Source organism: Ananas comosus, linkage group 20 (assembly GCF_001540865.1).
Source record: "Ananas comosus cultivar F153 linkage group 20, ASM154086v1, whole genome shotgun sequence".
Classification (NCBI taxonomy): Eukaryota; Viridiplantae; Streptophyta; class Magnoliopsida; order Poales; family Bromeliaceae; genus Ananas; species Ananas comosus.
The window spans coordinates 1,799,431-1,815,573 of record NC_033640.1 but is presented as its reverse complement, the minus strand read 5'-3'; the positions used below and the strand labels follow the sequence as shown (position 1 = coordinate 1,815,573).

At 32.4% G+C, this 16,143-nt stretch overlaps 2 protein-coding genes across 7 annotated transcripts; both read left to right on the top strand.

Annotated features, from left to right (window-relative positions):
• Positions 941-4,711, top strand: LOC109726035 (protein EMBRYO SAC DEVELOPMENT ARREST 3, chloroplastic). The gene is made up of 5 exons (XM_020255465.1): positions 941-982; positions 2,046-2,101; positions 2,213-2,315; positions 3,665-3,711; positions 3,857-4,711. The coding sequence occupies exons 1-5, from the start codon at positions 941-943 to the stop codon at positions 3,942-3,944; spliced, it is 336 nt and encodes a 111-aa protein (XP_020111054.1). The 3' UTR covers positions 3,945-4,711.
• LOC109725423 (lipid droplet-associated hydrolase-like) lies at positions 7,308-15,098 on the top strand. 6 transcript variants are annotated; one of them, XM_020254616.1, is made up of 15 exons: positions 7,308-7,455; positions 7,747-7,781; positions 10,040-10,118; positions 10,212-10,310; positions 10,446-10,519; positions 10,645-10,716; positions 10,822-10,850; positions 11,054-11,104; positions 11,527-11,577; positions 12,218-12,277; positions 12,360-12,442; positions 13,054-13,201; positions 13,670-13,720; positions 13,916-14,020; positions 14,767-15,098. In XM_020254616.1, exons 3-15 carry the CDS (start codon positions 10,099-10,101, stop codon positions 14,911-14,913), a joined length of 990 nt encoding a protein of 329 aa, XP_020110205.1. In that variant the 5' UTR covers positions 7,308-7,455; positions 7,747-7,781; positions 10,040-10,098; the 3' UTR covers positions 14,914-15,098. The 6 variants fall into 6 exon arrangements, with proteins under 6 accessions (XP_020110205.1, XP_020110203.1, XP_020110202.1 ...); XM_020254614.1 differs by lacking the exons at positions 10,040-10,118; positions 14,767-15,098 and adding an exon at positions 14,595-14,734 and having other exon boundaries at positions 7,415-7,455; positions 10,195-10,310; positions 13,916-14,019; XM_020254613.1 differs by lacking the exon at positions 10,040-10,118 and having other exon boundaries at positions 7,419-7,455.

Sequence of the window (16,143 nt, the reverse complement as noted above, 5' to 3'; positions counted from 1 at the left end):
CTGGGCCTAACCGATTTCTAGCCTGTTTCGGCTCGACTAATGTCGGCCGTGCCGGCCCAGCACGACCCACATTACACCCCTACCTATACATGATAATAGTTACAAGGAAATATACGAACACATGTAGTGTTACAGTGTTACGAGGCAAATCAAATACCGGACACAGAAGCAATTTACTATGGGGAGCGGATTACTCACATGATACGATTAATGATAAAATTGATGATTGAATTAACACTTACTAATGCAAAATAATGAGAAACACTAGTTTTCTTTGCTAAAACTTGCTTTATTTATCTATTTATTTTACCTTTTAGGTCTGCTATTATTAGTGCGGCCGTTAGTTCTTTTGCATCTTTGGTGGGTTCGCTTCCAACTAGGGTTTCGAGGGTAATTGTGAGAAGATTTCTGGGCCCATCATGGTCTACTACAGCTATTGATGCTACTTGCAAACACCTTTTGCAGGTGAGTTTCTTTCTCTGGTATTTTAAATTGTTGTTTTATTTTTAAGTAGACAATCTCCAAAATTAGAATAATTGTTGTATCCTTTTCACGGAACAAAATCTCCTTCAGTTAACCACAAACTCTATCCCTAAGCTTGACCCAAGGTTTCAAATTTGCCGTCGAAGTTTTTCTTAAACGCTTTTGTTTGTGAAAGAGCTTCTGCTACAGTACTATTTGAGTAGAGCTCTTCAAAGAACTACTTTCTTCTTTTACATTAGAATCTCTCCAACCGCTTCTGGTCGTAGCAGAAGCAGAAGGTTCAAATTGGAGCTTTCGCTTTTGGGGCCAAAAGCGAATTTCAGCTTCTCGTGATAGCAAAAGTTTCAAATATATCTCCATGCTAAGATTTATCACCCGGGACAATATCTGCATTCTCTACTCTTTTCCCGTATATTTAATTTACTGCCTATGTTTGTGAACTGTGCAGTACCATACGATGCGCAACGTCCTCTTCATGGCAATGACCGAGTTCAGAAAGGTAATATGCACTGTCCTAAACATTTTCCGAAGTAACAAGCAGAATAATAACAAGGAATTAGCCCTTTTCATACCTTAGAACAATTTTTTTTTTCCTGGTGAAATATGACTTTATTTTTCTGATCTTATATATATATATTTACTTCCAGAATATTCNAAAAAAAACTATATTTATATTTTAAATAAAATAAATTTAAAAAAATTAATTTTTTGCACAAAGCTTGTATTGTCTAAAAATTTTTATTAGTATGAGTTTATTTATAAGTATTTTTATTTACCTATATACATAAATTATTTATTTATTTAACTATTTATTTATTTATTTATTATTGTTAATTTGTGGGTGATCCTATCCCTCACCAACTGCTGCAGTTGGAACTACGATCAATTTGGATGTAGTTCTAACTGCAGCATTTGGGCCTTCTTGTGCAGTTGGAACTGCAGCAGTTGAACTCAACTACACTAAACCAAACAAAGGAATTGTGGCTGCACGCATTTGCAACTGCACTGCAGTTGCAAATGCGTACAACCAAACAGCCCCTAAGTTATGCATGTGATAAGATGGTTACAATTTTTCATAAATTTGTTCTTATTATGGAGTTTTTGTTCTCTCTTTACTACAGAATAATGTAATATAATATATATCAGAGCAGGAGCATTTGAGTTCGAATCTTGTCAAAATCCTAGTTCCTTCAATTTAATTAATTTACATTCATATTTTGGATCTATCAAACGTTTCGAGCTCAGATGTAAAACGAAGTGTTGAATATAAAAATTTAAAATATCATTTTCTAATAGCGTTGGCTTTTGGAGAATAACAGTTGTTTCATTTTTTTTTTTAACAATTCCTATGCCCCTTGAAGTCTATTTGGTGTAGTTTCGAATGCAGCTACTTTATCTTAGAGAAATATAAAAATTTAGAATTTTTGTTGTGCCGAGAAACTAAAGGAAACATCAGAAATCTATTGAGAAGATTACAATAATAATAATAATAAAATCTATTTATGTTTGTTGGAATAATTCTACTCAAGTAATACTTTTGCGAATGCGAATACTGCCATTAGGCTAAGGCAGTTTTAGCTAAATCCAAAATTAAGCTTGGCCAAACAAACTCAAAAAAGTTTTACTCCAATTTGATGCTACTAAAAGACTCATTAACACAACTATGAATCAAACCTCTTTCATTAAAAATAAAAGAGAGAAAAAAGTAGTAATAATTATCTGTTTCCAGGTTTTTTTTAAAATTTTTAATTTTATATTTTTACTGTTTGCAGGTTTCAAAGGGCTGCAAAACATGTGGTGGGAAAGGAGCAATTGAGTGTCCAGGATGTAAGGTTGTCTTATTTCTCACTTCTCTATCCCTTAATTCAAAAAAAGAAGAGGACATATAAATTCATATAGAAATGTATCTTTTCATTTATAATTTAATTCTTAGTGATGTGTAGGATTTTTTTAAAAAAAATTGTGAAACAACCGTTGTACTCTAAAAACTTAAACTATTAGAGAACGGTGTTTATATAATTTTATATTTAACACTTCCCCTCTAGTCTGGGCTTAGTCGGCTCATGACGTGGGCTTAAATTAAATGGGAGAAAATTAATATGCTAGAAGCTTGACGTGACTCGAACTCAGAACCTCCTGCTCTGATACCATGTAAAACAACCATTGTACTCTAAGAGCTTAAACTGTTAAAAAACAGTGTTTATATAATTTATTAATTTTATATTTAACAGAAATGAAAAAGGAGGTTTTTGTTGGCTATTTATTATTGGTTTAAATAAAATCAACTTTCTACTCCATGACAATGAGCTCAGGAGACAAAAAAAAATTGAATTGAGTTAGCCCAATAAATTGAGTGGAATTACCATTCATAATAAACCTCATGGGAAGAGACTTAATAATAGACCTAACTCATGAGAGATATGGTTGAGCCTTTAAGTGTGACGAATGCGTCCTTCAAATCAGCACATATTTTTTAAATAGTTGATTATCATGTACGATAATTTTCTTCTGCATATATACCTTAATATAAATATACAAAGCTATTATTATAAGTGCCCTGCAAAGTTGGTATTTCTGTGCATATCCCACAAGGGATATTTTCACTAATGTAACTTCTCCTTTTTAGACACCTTTGATTTTTCCTAAGTATATGCATTTAAAAGTTGAAAATCTAAATACCATATATTTAGTTTAAAGTTTACATGGATACATAAAGAACAATAAGTAATGTTCTATAAATACATTTGTTAATGTCACATGTTATCTCACCCAATTAGTCTAATTTGGTTAAAAAATTCTTTGCAATGTGTAACGACCTGATCATCTAGTAATAATAAGTTATTGAGTCCAAACTATCGGTCTAAAATGCTTAATTTCAGTTATTATTTCTAGGGTATACTCCCTATCCGATGCCCAACTAGTCTAATTTGGTTAAAAAAAAACTCATTTCAATGTGTAACAATCCGACCCTTTAGAAATAATAACTTATTGGGCCCAAATCACTGACCAAAAATATTTGAGTCCAGTTATTATTTTCAAGGTCCATGATCTCTTACACACCCAATTATAACTGGTTCCTATCTGATGTAGGACTATTAGGATGTCACATAATGTATTTATGATATGTTATCTACTCGTCTGTAAATCATTAGTAGAATTTGATAGAAACCAACCGATGCAGGGAACAGGAAAGAATAAGAAGAATGGGAATATTTTTGAAAGATGGAAGTAAGTTTTTTTTGTCCTTTTTTTTCTTCAAAAAATTATTTTTCTTGTTCTTGAGTTATATATTCATATGGTCTATAACCTTCTTCTTCATTGGCTTTTTTTTTTTTTTTTTTTTTTTTTTTATTTTAATAAATGAGTGTTTCAGGTGCTTTGATTGCCAAGGCTTTGGTCTCAAAAGTTGCCCTAGTTGTGGCAAAGGAGGACTTACACCTGAGCAAAGAGGAGAGAGATAGAATCTCTCTCTCTCTCTCTCTCTCTCTCTCTCTCTCTCTCTCCACTTCATTGCATTAGTAGTCTCATACTTTTCTCAAAGTTTTACTTTGTATCATATTCTTTTAAAATGAAGTTAATGTCTCCTAAACTTCTATAAATATATCAAATTGGCCTATTTTGTCATTTGATGTTTATTTTACCAATGAAAAAAAAAATCATCTATTCAGAACTAGTCTCAAAGCTAAAATGTAGAAAACCATTTGTAAATATTCACTTTTTTATTTTTTTTCTAACTTTCGAAAACTTATATCTTGCTCCCTTAAAATTTTAGAAATATTTTCAGAATGTTACAACATTAGAAGAAACCTTACTTGTTTTATAAAAAAATAATAATATTTTAATATATTTATGTTATTTTTAAAAATATTTTCAGTATAAATTATAAAAAAATGGACGAAATAGTGATAGAACCCTGACACGGGGGGAGGGGAGAGTGAATAAAATATAGATTTTTTAAAAATTAGGGAGAGAAAGTAAAAAAAAATATTTACAGAATTTTTTTTTGTATTTTAGTCTTTGGTAAATAAACTTAACAAAACGAGCCAATTTGACATTTTCTTACAAGTTTAGGACGCATTAAGTTTATTTTTAAAAAAATAGGGGCCAAAGTGAAACTTTGGCAAAAGTTCAGGGGTTAGATTTTATTTTATCTTGCAATTTTAATTAATGAAAGGGGAAATTGCTTGTTGTGTTGGTATAAAATTAATTGATCAATATTTTAGATGTATTTTCTTGTTTTTGTTTGTTACATTTCACTTTTGCTTGTGAATTTTGTGTGCAATCACTTTATGATGATTATAAGTTGATTAAATTTAGTACTTCATTTACACCATTTAGAGATCCCAAGGGGAAAAAAAAAAGAAAAAGAAAACCAAGGTTTGTGCTAATTTGCATCAACATTATATGTAGTATAAAAGAGTAAAAAATAACAAAATCTAATTAAAGCTACATTAATTCATATTCAAATCATTTTATCTAATATACTTGCCACAAGGAGAGACTCGAATCGAATTGATTATATGTTTGATGTGACTTTTTAAATAATTTTGGCGGATTTTAGATAATCCTAAAATTTTTTCTTATAATAAGAAGCTGAGATTTTTAATTTAAAACACCAGAAGCTTTAATTTTAAACTTCTATAATTCTGTAGTATAAAACAAATATTTTAATGAAAATATTAGTATGACTTTTTACTTATCTTTTCTTGAATAGTATTTTTGCAGAAACTTCGAGAGACATAGAAATAATAAACTTAGAAGTGTTTTTCATAAAATTATTTAGCCTTTTTTTTGTTACTTTGAATTTTTCTAGCTTCAAAAAAGCACTTTTGAAGCTTTTCTCCCACCAAGATTTATTTTTTTATTTATTTTCATTGACACTTGATTTGTTTAACACACTAGGGTGAGTTGTCCATTCTTAATTAGAAAAATGACAAAGCATCCATTCTCCTGGCAATAAAATTCAACAACAACTTGATATCAAACTTTGAAAAATTTTGGATTATCACCAACTACTTGGTTGGTACTTTTAATAACTCTATGTTGTTGGTCGCACGCATTGATATTTTAAATTAGTAGAGTTTCTGTTCTAATTTCTCTTGCATTGGGTGATAAGTGAGTCTAAAAATAAGAAAAAAAAATAATGAATTCGAAATACGTTTCATTCCGCTAAGTAAATAAAGTGGGTGGTAGGAATCTTTTTTTTTTTTTTTTTTTTTATCCATCTTAATCGGCCGAAAGTCTGTTTTCTTTCCGACTAGTTCTGAATAGAGCTATAAGTGAGGGTAAAAAAATAAGATAAAAGCCAATCTGTACTGAATTCATCTCTACCGCAAAAAAAATAGGGTTGGAGGTGGAGAACCTCTACTGCCTTAGAATCTGCCTTATTTGCTTCCTTATTATTGATTGGGAGATTGAAAATTTGAACATTTACTTTTACTTCTATTTCTCATGTTTTTTCAAACCCATAGGTTTTTGGAAAAGTAATATCAAATATAAATTTCAAGAGTCCGTAGTGTCCCATTTTGTATATCGCAGTGAATCAGATTATAATATATTTATAGATCCCACTAGAAATTGTAGAAACATACCCTTACATACTTTCGTCCCTCCTCTATTTTATCTGTTAATGTTAGATAAGTTTCAATACCAAACGGACCCTTAGCATTTGCATCAATTACATATTTTATGAAAAAGGTTAAGAATTAAATAATTTTAGTGCAAAAAAATAGCAATTGTACCAAATTTATTGATAATTTTATCAAACTTGATGATTTTAATTATTTTTAGCAAATAAAACTAAACTAATTCACAATTAATAATTAATAATTAATAGAGTCATTATATACAATTATAATTTTAACTTACCTAAGTATAAAATAGAGACTAATTTCATTTTAGTCCTCAAACTGAATTTCAGTTTGTCCTCAAACTTTAACTTATTATTATTTCTGACTCAAATTTTTAAAATTATTATTATAATTAAGTTCTGCAGCCCAATTTAGTTGACTAAATATTAATATTTCGCTAATTTACTAGTGATGTGACAGTCTAATAATTTCAATGTTATTCATTCTAACACTAATCACATTAATATCGCATTAACAGCGCATCATCACTAACCAACTAAATTGGATTGTGGAACGTGATTGCAACAATTTAAAAAATTCGAGCTAAAAAAAGGAACCAAATTAAGGCGTAGGGTTTTTTTTGCAAATGGTCCCCTAAAAAAAATTTATTTTAAAAATAGTCCAGTTAAAATTTAATTTGCAAAAATAGTCCTGGCCCTGCCACGCAGGGGCCACGTCAGCACCACGCGGGCAGGGCTGGGCAGTGTGTTAAGTTGAACACGGTGAACCATTTACCGTGTTCAAACACGGTGAATGATTTACCATGTTTCATATTTATATTTCTTTTCTTCTTTTTTAGGGATGTCAATGGGACGGGTTTGGATTGGGTTTTCAAAATTCGCCGGGCTCGGATTCGTGTTCTGATTTTAATTTGATTTTCGGATTCGATTTCGAGTTTTTAAAAAACCGATCCAAACCCGACCAATTGATATCCCTAAAAGAGAAAAAAAAAGAATATATAAATATGAAACACGATGAATCATTCACCGTGTTCAACTTAATACACTGGCCCCAGCCCTGCCCGCGTGGCGCTGACGTAGCGCTTGCGTGGTAAGGTCAGGGCCATTTTTGTAAATTAAATTTTGACATTGCTAGTTTTAAAATAAAAAATTTGCCAGAGGCCTAAATTGATAAAAAAGCCCTAAAGCGTAAGAACCAAGTGTCACGTGCATTAAGTTTGAGGACCAAATGTGCAATTTAGCCAAAATTGGGGATCCAATTATAACAGGAGAATAGGTGAGGGGGTCTTTAGCTCTTTATCCATACCCACATTTGAGATATTTGAGACCCCTCTCTCTCTCTATCTCCTCCCCCGCTCCTTTGTGCGATCTCGGATTCATGGGTACGCATGCAAATTTCCAATTTCTATTTCTCGATCGAAACCCTTCATTCAATGAGTGTATTGTGAAGCAATTTTTGCGATTTTCAAGCAATTTTTGCGATTTTTCGCAAATTTTTTGTTTGTGCTCAAGCGATACAACTCGAATCTCTGAGTTTTAAGGCAAATTGTCCTTTGCTTCTCTTTTTTGTTCAATTAGAGGAGCTTTGTACCCAAATTGCTTTGGATATCAAAGATTTTTTCGTTTTATTAGCTAAAAATTGGATTTTTTTTTTTTTTTTTATGGTTTTTTAGGTGCTTATCGCATTTCGGAGGTGTGGAGGAGTCAGGTATAATCTAATCAAAATAATTTTGCTTATATTTTTCCATAATTCCACTAATCATAGTTTAATTGCTTAGTTCCCTGTGATATAGTCCTATTTCGTTTTAGTACCTTATGTTTCGAAGTTTATCACTTGGCCCTATATGGTTCCTGTTTTAATTTTCCGTAAAGACCTGCGTTAAAAATGCCTTTAAATTTGAGCACATGTGATTGTCAGATGTCTCACGAAAACCGCGTAAATATAATCTTTAGAATTACTTTACTGTCTTGTGGTTCAGAAATTATAGTACTTTATTGAGATAATTGTTGGATATAAAAATATAAAAATACATAGGGCTTTTTTATAAAATAACCCTATAGAATTTTGTAATTGGCAAAATAATTCTGCCAAAAAAATATTTGTAAAACTAACCCTTTTTTCGCCACGTGGGCGCCACATCAGCAATTTTTCACAAGACGATGAATCGTTCACCGCCTTTGTATATATCTTGTGAAGGCGATAAATGGTTCACCGTCTTTAGAAGGTAAATGGTTCACTGCCTTTAATATAAAACCCCTCTTCCCCCTTCCCCACCCGCCTTATGAAAACGGTGAACGATTCACCGTCTTATCAACCAAACTATACTCTGGACTTAGAAAGATTTGCGCATCAAGGGATTTGTAGGAATTTGCACTAAAGGCGGTGAATCATTCACCGTCTTCACAACAAATATTATAAAGACGGTAAACGATTCACCGTCTTTTTGAGGAATTCCTGACGTGGCGTCCACGTGGCGAAAGGAGGGCTAATTTTACAAATAAAATTTTGGTAGGGTCATTTTACCAAATTCGAATTTCTGGAGGGTCATTTTATAAAAAAAACCCAAATACATATTCTGACAACTTTAGCTTTTGAGATTAATGATTGTTTCATGTTATTTTAACTTAGTACCAGAGCTACTGTCGTTCTGTTAGTTTTATTTAATTCCTCCGGTTTAATTCAAGTTTATGTTTTAGGCATATCAAAAACTTTCGAGTTCAGACGTGAAGAAGAGTATTGAATACAAATATATATAAAAAATACCCGTTGTTGGTAACTTAAGCTTTTGGGAATAGACCGTCATTTTTACAAACTTTGACAAGAATGCAACTATAGTGTGACACCCTAATAGTCTCGCATCAGATGAAAATGAGATTGTGATTGAAAATATAAGAGATTATGGATTCCAATAATAATAACTGGGCTTAAAAATTTTGAGTAGGTGGTTTGGGCCCAACGAATTATTATTTCTAAGGGTTTGAGTCGTTACATTTGGTATCAAAGCCGGTTCACCAGTCAAACATGTGAGGTGGGTCTCACATCATCTGGTGATCTAAGATTGTGTGTGTGATTGGGCTGACGAAGACATCAGAGCCTAAACGAGTTATTATTGCTAGCGGATCAGGTTTTACATATAGGGTGACAAAATGTTACAATTTTGAGTAGGTGGTTTGGGCCCAACGAGTTATTATTGCTAGGGATTTGAGTCGTTACATTTGGTATCAAAACCGGTTCACTAGCCGAACATGTGAGGTGAGTCTCACATCATCTGGTGATCTTAGATTGTGTGTGTGATTGGCCTGACGAGGACATCAGAGCCTAAACGAGTTATTATTGCTAGCGGATCGGGTTTTACATATAGGGTGACAAAATGTTACATTTTTTGTCCACAGAGTAGTAAATAGTAATTTTTCCCAAGCTTTTCCTATGTTTGTTTGTTTCTTTCATTTCATCTTAGATTCCTCTAAAATGCTGTTATTTCCGACAAGTACTGGCATAATGATTATTATATAGTTGTATGATTCTTTGATTCCAATAGTGTAACTGTTCACTTATATAAGTCTTCCATCTCGTCCTAACAAATAGCTTGTTCTACAATTAACTGTGGGAAATAAATAGTTTGATCTCCAGCCATGAATGATCTTGTTCTTATTCTCTGTAGCTTCAGTTTCATTTTTTGTTAAAGCTTTTTGAAAAAAGCACTAACAACTGGTCAATTGATATCTGTCCCTCCTGCTTCTTGCTTGAGCAAAAGCATAAGCTACTAGCTGAGTTTCTGGCTTTTGAGGTTAAATAACTGATTATCGTTCTTTGCCATAGCAAAAGCTCCAGTATTCCTGTTTGCCAGACACCTAGTTGCTATTTTTTGGAATAGAAGAGCAATCGAAATCCAGGCTAAATTGGCACTTAAGTTTGTTTTTGCTCGGCAATTTCAGCAACTTTCTTGATATATTTCTTCTTTCAAGGTTTGATTTCTCATTTGCATGGTTTGTTGCTTAACAATGTTCGAGCCTTCTACTTGATTATGCCCAATTCATACTTGAGGTAAAAGGTTCTGATGAAATGTTCTTGTCTATATCTTCTTTAAGCCAATTTGATCTGAAATCCGTCGCTATTTAAGGGTTTGTGCTCCTTTAGGAGGGATTGCACTTCAAAATATTCTTTGCCAATGGACGAAGTAAAGTTCCCGTTATTTCATAGAACACGAGCAATTAGCCAAATGTGCAATATCTCAAGGTGATTGTTCCTTAAACTGGTAACTTGATTGGAACTCGCCTGCTTCGAAATGTGTTAACTTAATAATTCACTTATTTGCAATTTTTTACTATTAAGATTAAACATAACTGTGAATTTGCCCTATGTTGAGTGCAGCTACACTACTGAATTGCTTGAGATAAACTCTAAGGAACCGCTAATGCAAATACTTTTTATCCCTGGCAATCCAGGTATAACATCTCTTCTCTGGTACTTATTTCACTTATATAGTAATGGTTTACTTTCCTCTTATTATTATTTTTTTTCACTGTATTTTGTATGCATGAAAATATTAGTATGTGCGTGTCATTTACAGGTATTGTTTCCTTCTACAGAGACTTTGTTGAAGCTCTCTATGAAAACCTTGAAGGGCATGCATCTATAACAGGCAAGAAATATGCTCTGAAGATATTTGAAATCATCATTTTTGTTATCTTCTAATTGAATTTTTCTTTTTCTTTTTCTTTTTCTTTTTCTTTTTTTTTTCTTTCAGCAATTGGGCACATTTCACAAGGGGGAAAGGTTAAAAACCAAAGCGGGTTCATCATCATTTATTTCAAATTTTTGTGATATGTGTGTGTGTGTGTGTGTGTGTGTGTGTGTGTGTGTGTGTGTACACTTGAAGGCTGAGTGACATCTTTTATTTTTTTGCTTTTATAGGGTGTATGAGGTTACCATTATTTTTTCCGAAAAATTGGTTTGCATTTTAAGTTAATTTCTTGCAGGATTTGGAGCGGAGAAAGATGTTTTCCTTGCAAGAACAAATTAGTCATAAGGTCCCTTTCTATATCTTGTGTTTTTATATTGTTCATGGAAGCTTCTAATTTTTGTTATTTCATTTTCGACCGAGAGGTACTAAACTCACGGCTTGTTTGGCCTTGCTAGAGCTTTTGCTAACATAGTGTTTGAGTAGAGTTGTTTGAAAAAACATTATCAACTTTTCATTTAAGACCGTCCCAACTGTTTCACTCTCCCGCAGAAGCAAAAGCTTCATATTGCATCTTTCCGCTTCTGGGGCTCATAAACTCATTTCGCGGAGTAGAGAACTCATCTACAATCTATGCACTGCAACTATGCAACAAATTTTTATTAAATTTTTATTAAATTTTTGTTCTCCTTTTTTCTATTCAGTATTTTCAGTTTTCTTTTTTTGCATCCTCAGTTATTTATTACAACTATTAAGTAATCGCCTTTGCAGGTTGATTATATTGAACAAGAGCTCCGAACTTGTCAACTTCCGATAGTATTGGTATATTTTTTAACTATGGCCAGGCCACCTTATGAATTTTGATTGCCTTTTTCCACAATATATTCTATTATCTTCTTCGCAACAGTTAGAAACCTCTTTCCCTTTGACTAATGTATTGACAAAGAAAAATAAATAGGTATATGTGATGTAGGCACCTTTATTCTATAAGACATGTTCCTCTTTTGCTGGGTCAGTGCTGAGAAATATTAGTTCGGCGTACTTTGATTAGATCATTAACTAAGAATGTAAAACACTTTGAAGGAAAGTTATGTATTTGTTGGACAATTAAGGGAGGCAAATAAAAACTGATTTTTTTGCCCAGGAAATGATGTGGGTGGAAGGAAAATCTCGGGGATGCAAAATTATTTATTTTAGTTTTGTTGTTAAGGAATGAGAGGACAAGGAAGTGGTTAGGGATAGTAATAGATTGGTATTGTTAAGAGTATCTACTATAGAAGATAAGTAATAAGCATGCGATTGCTGTAGTATTGTAATATTCTTATATTACTCTTACATTATAGAATTGTGAATTTTACGGATATATTTATGCAACTATTGTTCCTTCATAATATTAGAATAATTGCAAATTTACGTCTGAATTTATTCATATATTTGTTATGTAACTCGTCGTTTTCTGAAGGTCGGGCATTCTATTGGTTCATATATATGCCTGGAAATCTTTAAGAGACTTCAACATCAGGTGAATTGATAAGAACATGAAGCTTTTTTTTATATATAAATATATTATTTGCTTAATGATTCAGATTTTCTTGATTTTTCAGGTCAAATATTTCATAGGGCTTTATCCATTTTTGACTCTAAACAAGGAATCTCAGACACAAGCCCTAATCGGAAAGATTGCAGGGTACTTTTCTTTATTCACTATGGTTTGTTTTTGGTATTGTTCATATTACTAATTCTTTGGTGCTTATATATCATAATAATGTGAAACCATTGAATTCATATTGCCATGATGGGATTCGTATGGTTTTTGTTTGCACTGACAACTAGTTTTCTACTAAATGGCGATTTTCCTTTGATTGAAATTCTAACTCAAATATGCAATTCATTTGTTCACAAAGAGTTGGTTCTTTAAATTAGTATTGCAACTACAGCGCTATAAAAAATTCGAAGTAACTAAGAAAAAGAAAAGTAAAACGTAAATGCTTGTGAATTCTGCCTATCGATTTTCGGTTAACAAGTGCGGACAGATCAAACACAGCTGATTTAGCAAGAAGCTGTTAAAACATATCGAGTCTGATGAATTACGTAGAATGTTGTTAACATTTATCCTTTATAACATACGTTGAGGCAAATCGAGATACTGGACACAGTAGCAATTTACTGTGGGGAGCAGATTACTCGCATGATACGCACGATTAATGATAGAATTGATTATACTAATGCAAAATAATGAGAAACACTAGTTTTCTTTGCTAAAACTTGCTTTATTTATCTATTTATTTAACCTTTTAGGTCCGCTATTATTAGTGCGGCCGTTAGTTCTTTTGCATCTTTGGTGGGTTCACTTCCAACTAGGGTTTCAAGGGTAATTGTGAGAAGATTTCTAGGCCCATCATGGTCTACTACAGCTATTGATGCTACTTGCAAACACCTTTTGCAGGTGAGTTTTTTTGTCTGGTATTTTAAATTGTTGTTTTATTTTTAAGTAGACAATCTCCAAAATTAGAATAATTGTTGTATCCTTTTCACGGAACAAAATCTCCTTCAGTTAACCACAAACTCTATCCCTAAGCTTGACCCAAGGTTTCAAATTTGCCGTCGAAGTTTTTCTTAAACGCTTTTGTTTGTGAAAGAGCTTCTGCTACAGTACTATTTGAGTAGAGCTCTTCAAAGAACTACTTTCTTCTTTTACATTAGAATCTCTCCAACCGCTTCTGGTCGTAGCAGAAGCAGAAGGTTCAAATTGGAGCTTTCGCTTTTGGGGCCAAAAGCTCGTTTCAGCTTCTCGCGATAGCAAATGTTTCAAATATATCTCCATGCTAAGATTTATCACCCGGGACAATATCTGCATTCTCTCTACTCTTTTCCCGTATATTTAATTTACTGCCTATGTTTGTGAACTGTGCAGTACCATACGATGCGCAACGTCCTCTTCATGGCAATGACTGAGTTCAGAAAGGTAATATGCACTGTCCTAAACATTTTCCGAAGTAACAAGCAGAATAATAACAAGGAATTAGCCCTTTTCATACCTTAGAACAATTTTTTTTTTCCTGGTGAAATATGACTTTATTTTTCTGATCTTATATATATATATTTACTTCCAGAATATTCTGGTATTGCATGCTAATTTTTCTAATTATTAAACCTTCAGCTTTCGGAAGATCCAGATTGGGAGTTCATGAAAAGAAAACAAAGCCAAATTGCGCTTTTATTTGGCGTCGATGATCATTGGGGTCCGTTATCTGTTTTTGAAGAGGTGAGCTTTTCGATACCTTACCGAGTTACTTCTAGTTAAAACTTAAAACTACTATTGTGAATTCCATTGTAATTTTTGGCATTCGAACTTCAAATTATTTTTCCAACCCGAGAATTTAAACAAAAAGGTGTGATGAAATTTTTTTGCTTCCTAACATTGTCATGCAATAACATATGAATTTAATTAGAACTGTATAGAGGCCTCTCAACTATGAGCAATTTTGGAATGGCTCAAACTTTAAGTTTTTTTATTTTTTTTTTTAATTTTTTTCTTTTAAATTAAGTGATTGTAAATTCATTGGTGATTCCATTGAATTTAACGGCTCTAATTATTTTTTAGCTAATGAAATTGGAACAATTAACGTCTACGAGATAGTAGAGCCATGAAATTTAACAAAATTTAACAAAATTTCAAATAACCAAAAAAGTTAAGTTCAGGGGGCCTATTTCAAAATGGTACATTTTTACCATGAATTGTACAATATCCTCTTTACAAATTTATCTACTGTGGTCAAAGATCAACTTAACAATTAATTTTGAGTTCTTTGATCAAATCTAAATTTATCATTTAAACCGCAAAAGAGAGAAGTGAAGCCACCGGGCCTTGTGTTCGTCGCGATCTACCATTAAAGGCGCGAAGCCAGATTTATTTTGTCAGTCTTTTTCGTCGTCAGATACGCGAAATGCAGTGAGATACTGGCTATTCGGAGCCGAGTCGTAATTCATAATTTCCTTGTCTCGTCGCAGGTTTCGACGCGTGTTCCAGGAATCGCTCTGTCGATTGAAAGAGAGGGTCACACGCACGGCTGCTGCTGCACCGAGGCCGGATCTATATGGGTTGCGCACCATGTCTCGAACTTGATCAAAAATCAAATTCAAATTCGAAACTTATAATCTTTTTTCCTTTTGTTTCTTTTTGGTGCCATTTTAATTATTTCAAATTGGAAACTACATGCTGTTTCTTTACATCATTTGTTGTGGCAACAATTCATTGTTAAATTAAAAACCTTCTCAAAATAAACATTTGATGTAAAATTACAGTAATACATAGGCTCAGTATTTTTGTATTATTGGTATTATTTTCATGTCTCTGATTACTAAAGTGACAGGGTACTGTAACTACAAGTCATTTACTAATTAGTCCCTAAACTATGGTGATTTTTTCATCTTAACTCCTTTGCTATTTGATTTGAGAAAATTTTGCCAAAAGTTTATAATGTTTCTAGCTTTTTTATTATGAGAACAACTGAGGAGTTTTTCTTTCTTTCTTTTTCTTTTTTTTTTGAATTCAGAGGTTATTGGTTATTTGAAGAAGAAAAATGCTTTGGATTTTTCTTGTGATCAGTTCCCCATTATGGTGTTGATGTGTTATTTTTTATAATATGATGAAGGGTTGTGATTGGATTATACACAGTATTTTGAAATATCACATAAATTTGTCAACATATTAATAATATATAAAGATAATATTATGACATATCTGTACGTGGTAAATTTATAATATTGTTGTTTAAAGAATATGTTTTTTAAGGCTTAAGGGGTTCAAATGAGTAAAACTATATTAAACAAATTGTGCTTTAGAATTCAATTAAAATAATTTAAAAAAATTTAGTCCTACCATATTTATTCTTTATTTTTTAAATAGAATTTAGCATATCAAAAAGTGTAGAGTAGATAGTAAATTACTTTCAATTCTTTCATTCAAGGTGTTTACTTTAACAATAAAAAAATAAAAATTTGAATACATTTTTCCTTTACTTCTAAATTCTTTTTAAACAAATAATTATCTTTCACGGAGTCGGATAAATTATAAGCTAATCAATTATAACAACAACAAAAAAATATATTTTTTTTCCCAATATATTAAATTATATAGAATTAATATTTAGAAAAGTGAAAGAACGACGACTAGGGATACAACTGGATCCGGGTTGGTGGAGCTCCGCCCCAATCCGCCCCGAATGGGGTGGTAAGTGGGAACCAAAAGTATAAAAAAAATATAACCCGCCCCGAATCCGCCCCGATCCGCCAAGTAAATGGAGCGGGAGGTGGGAGACTCTTTTTTTCCTTCAATTCGCCCCGATCCATCAAAAATCCGGCTTCCGTCCCGATCCGCCCCGAATG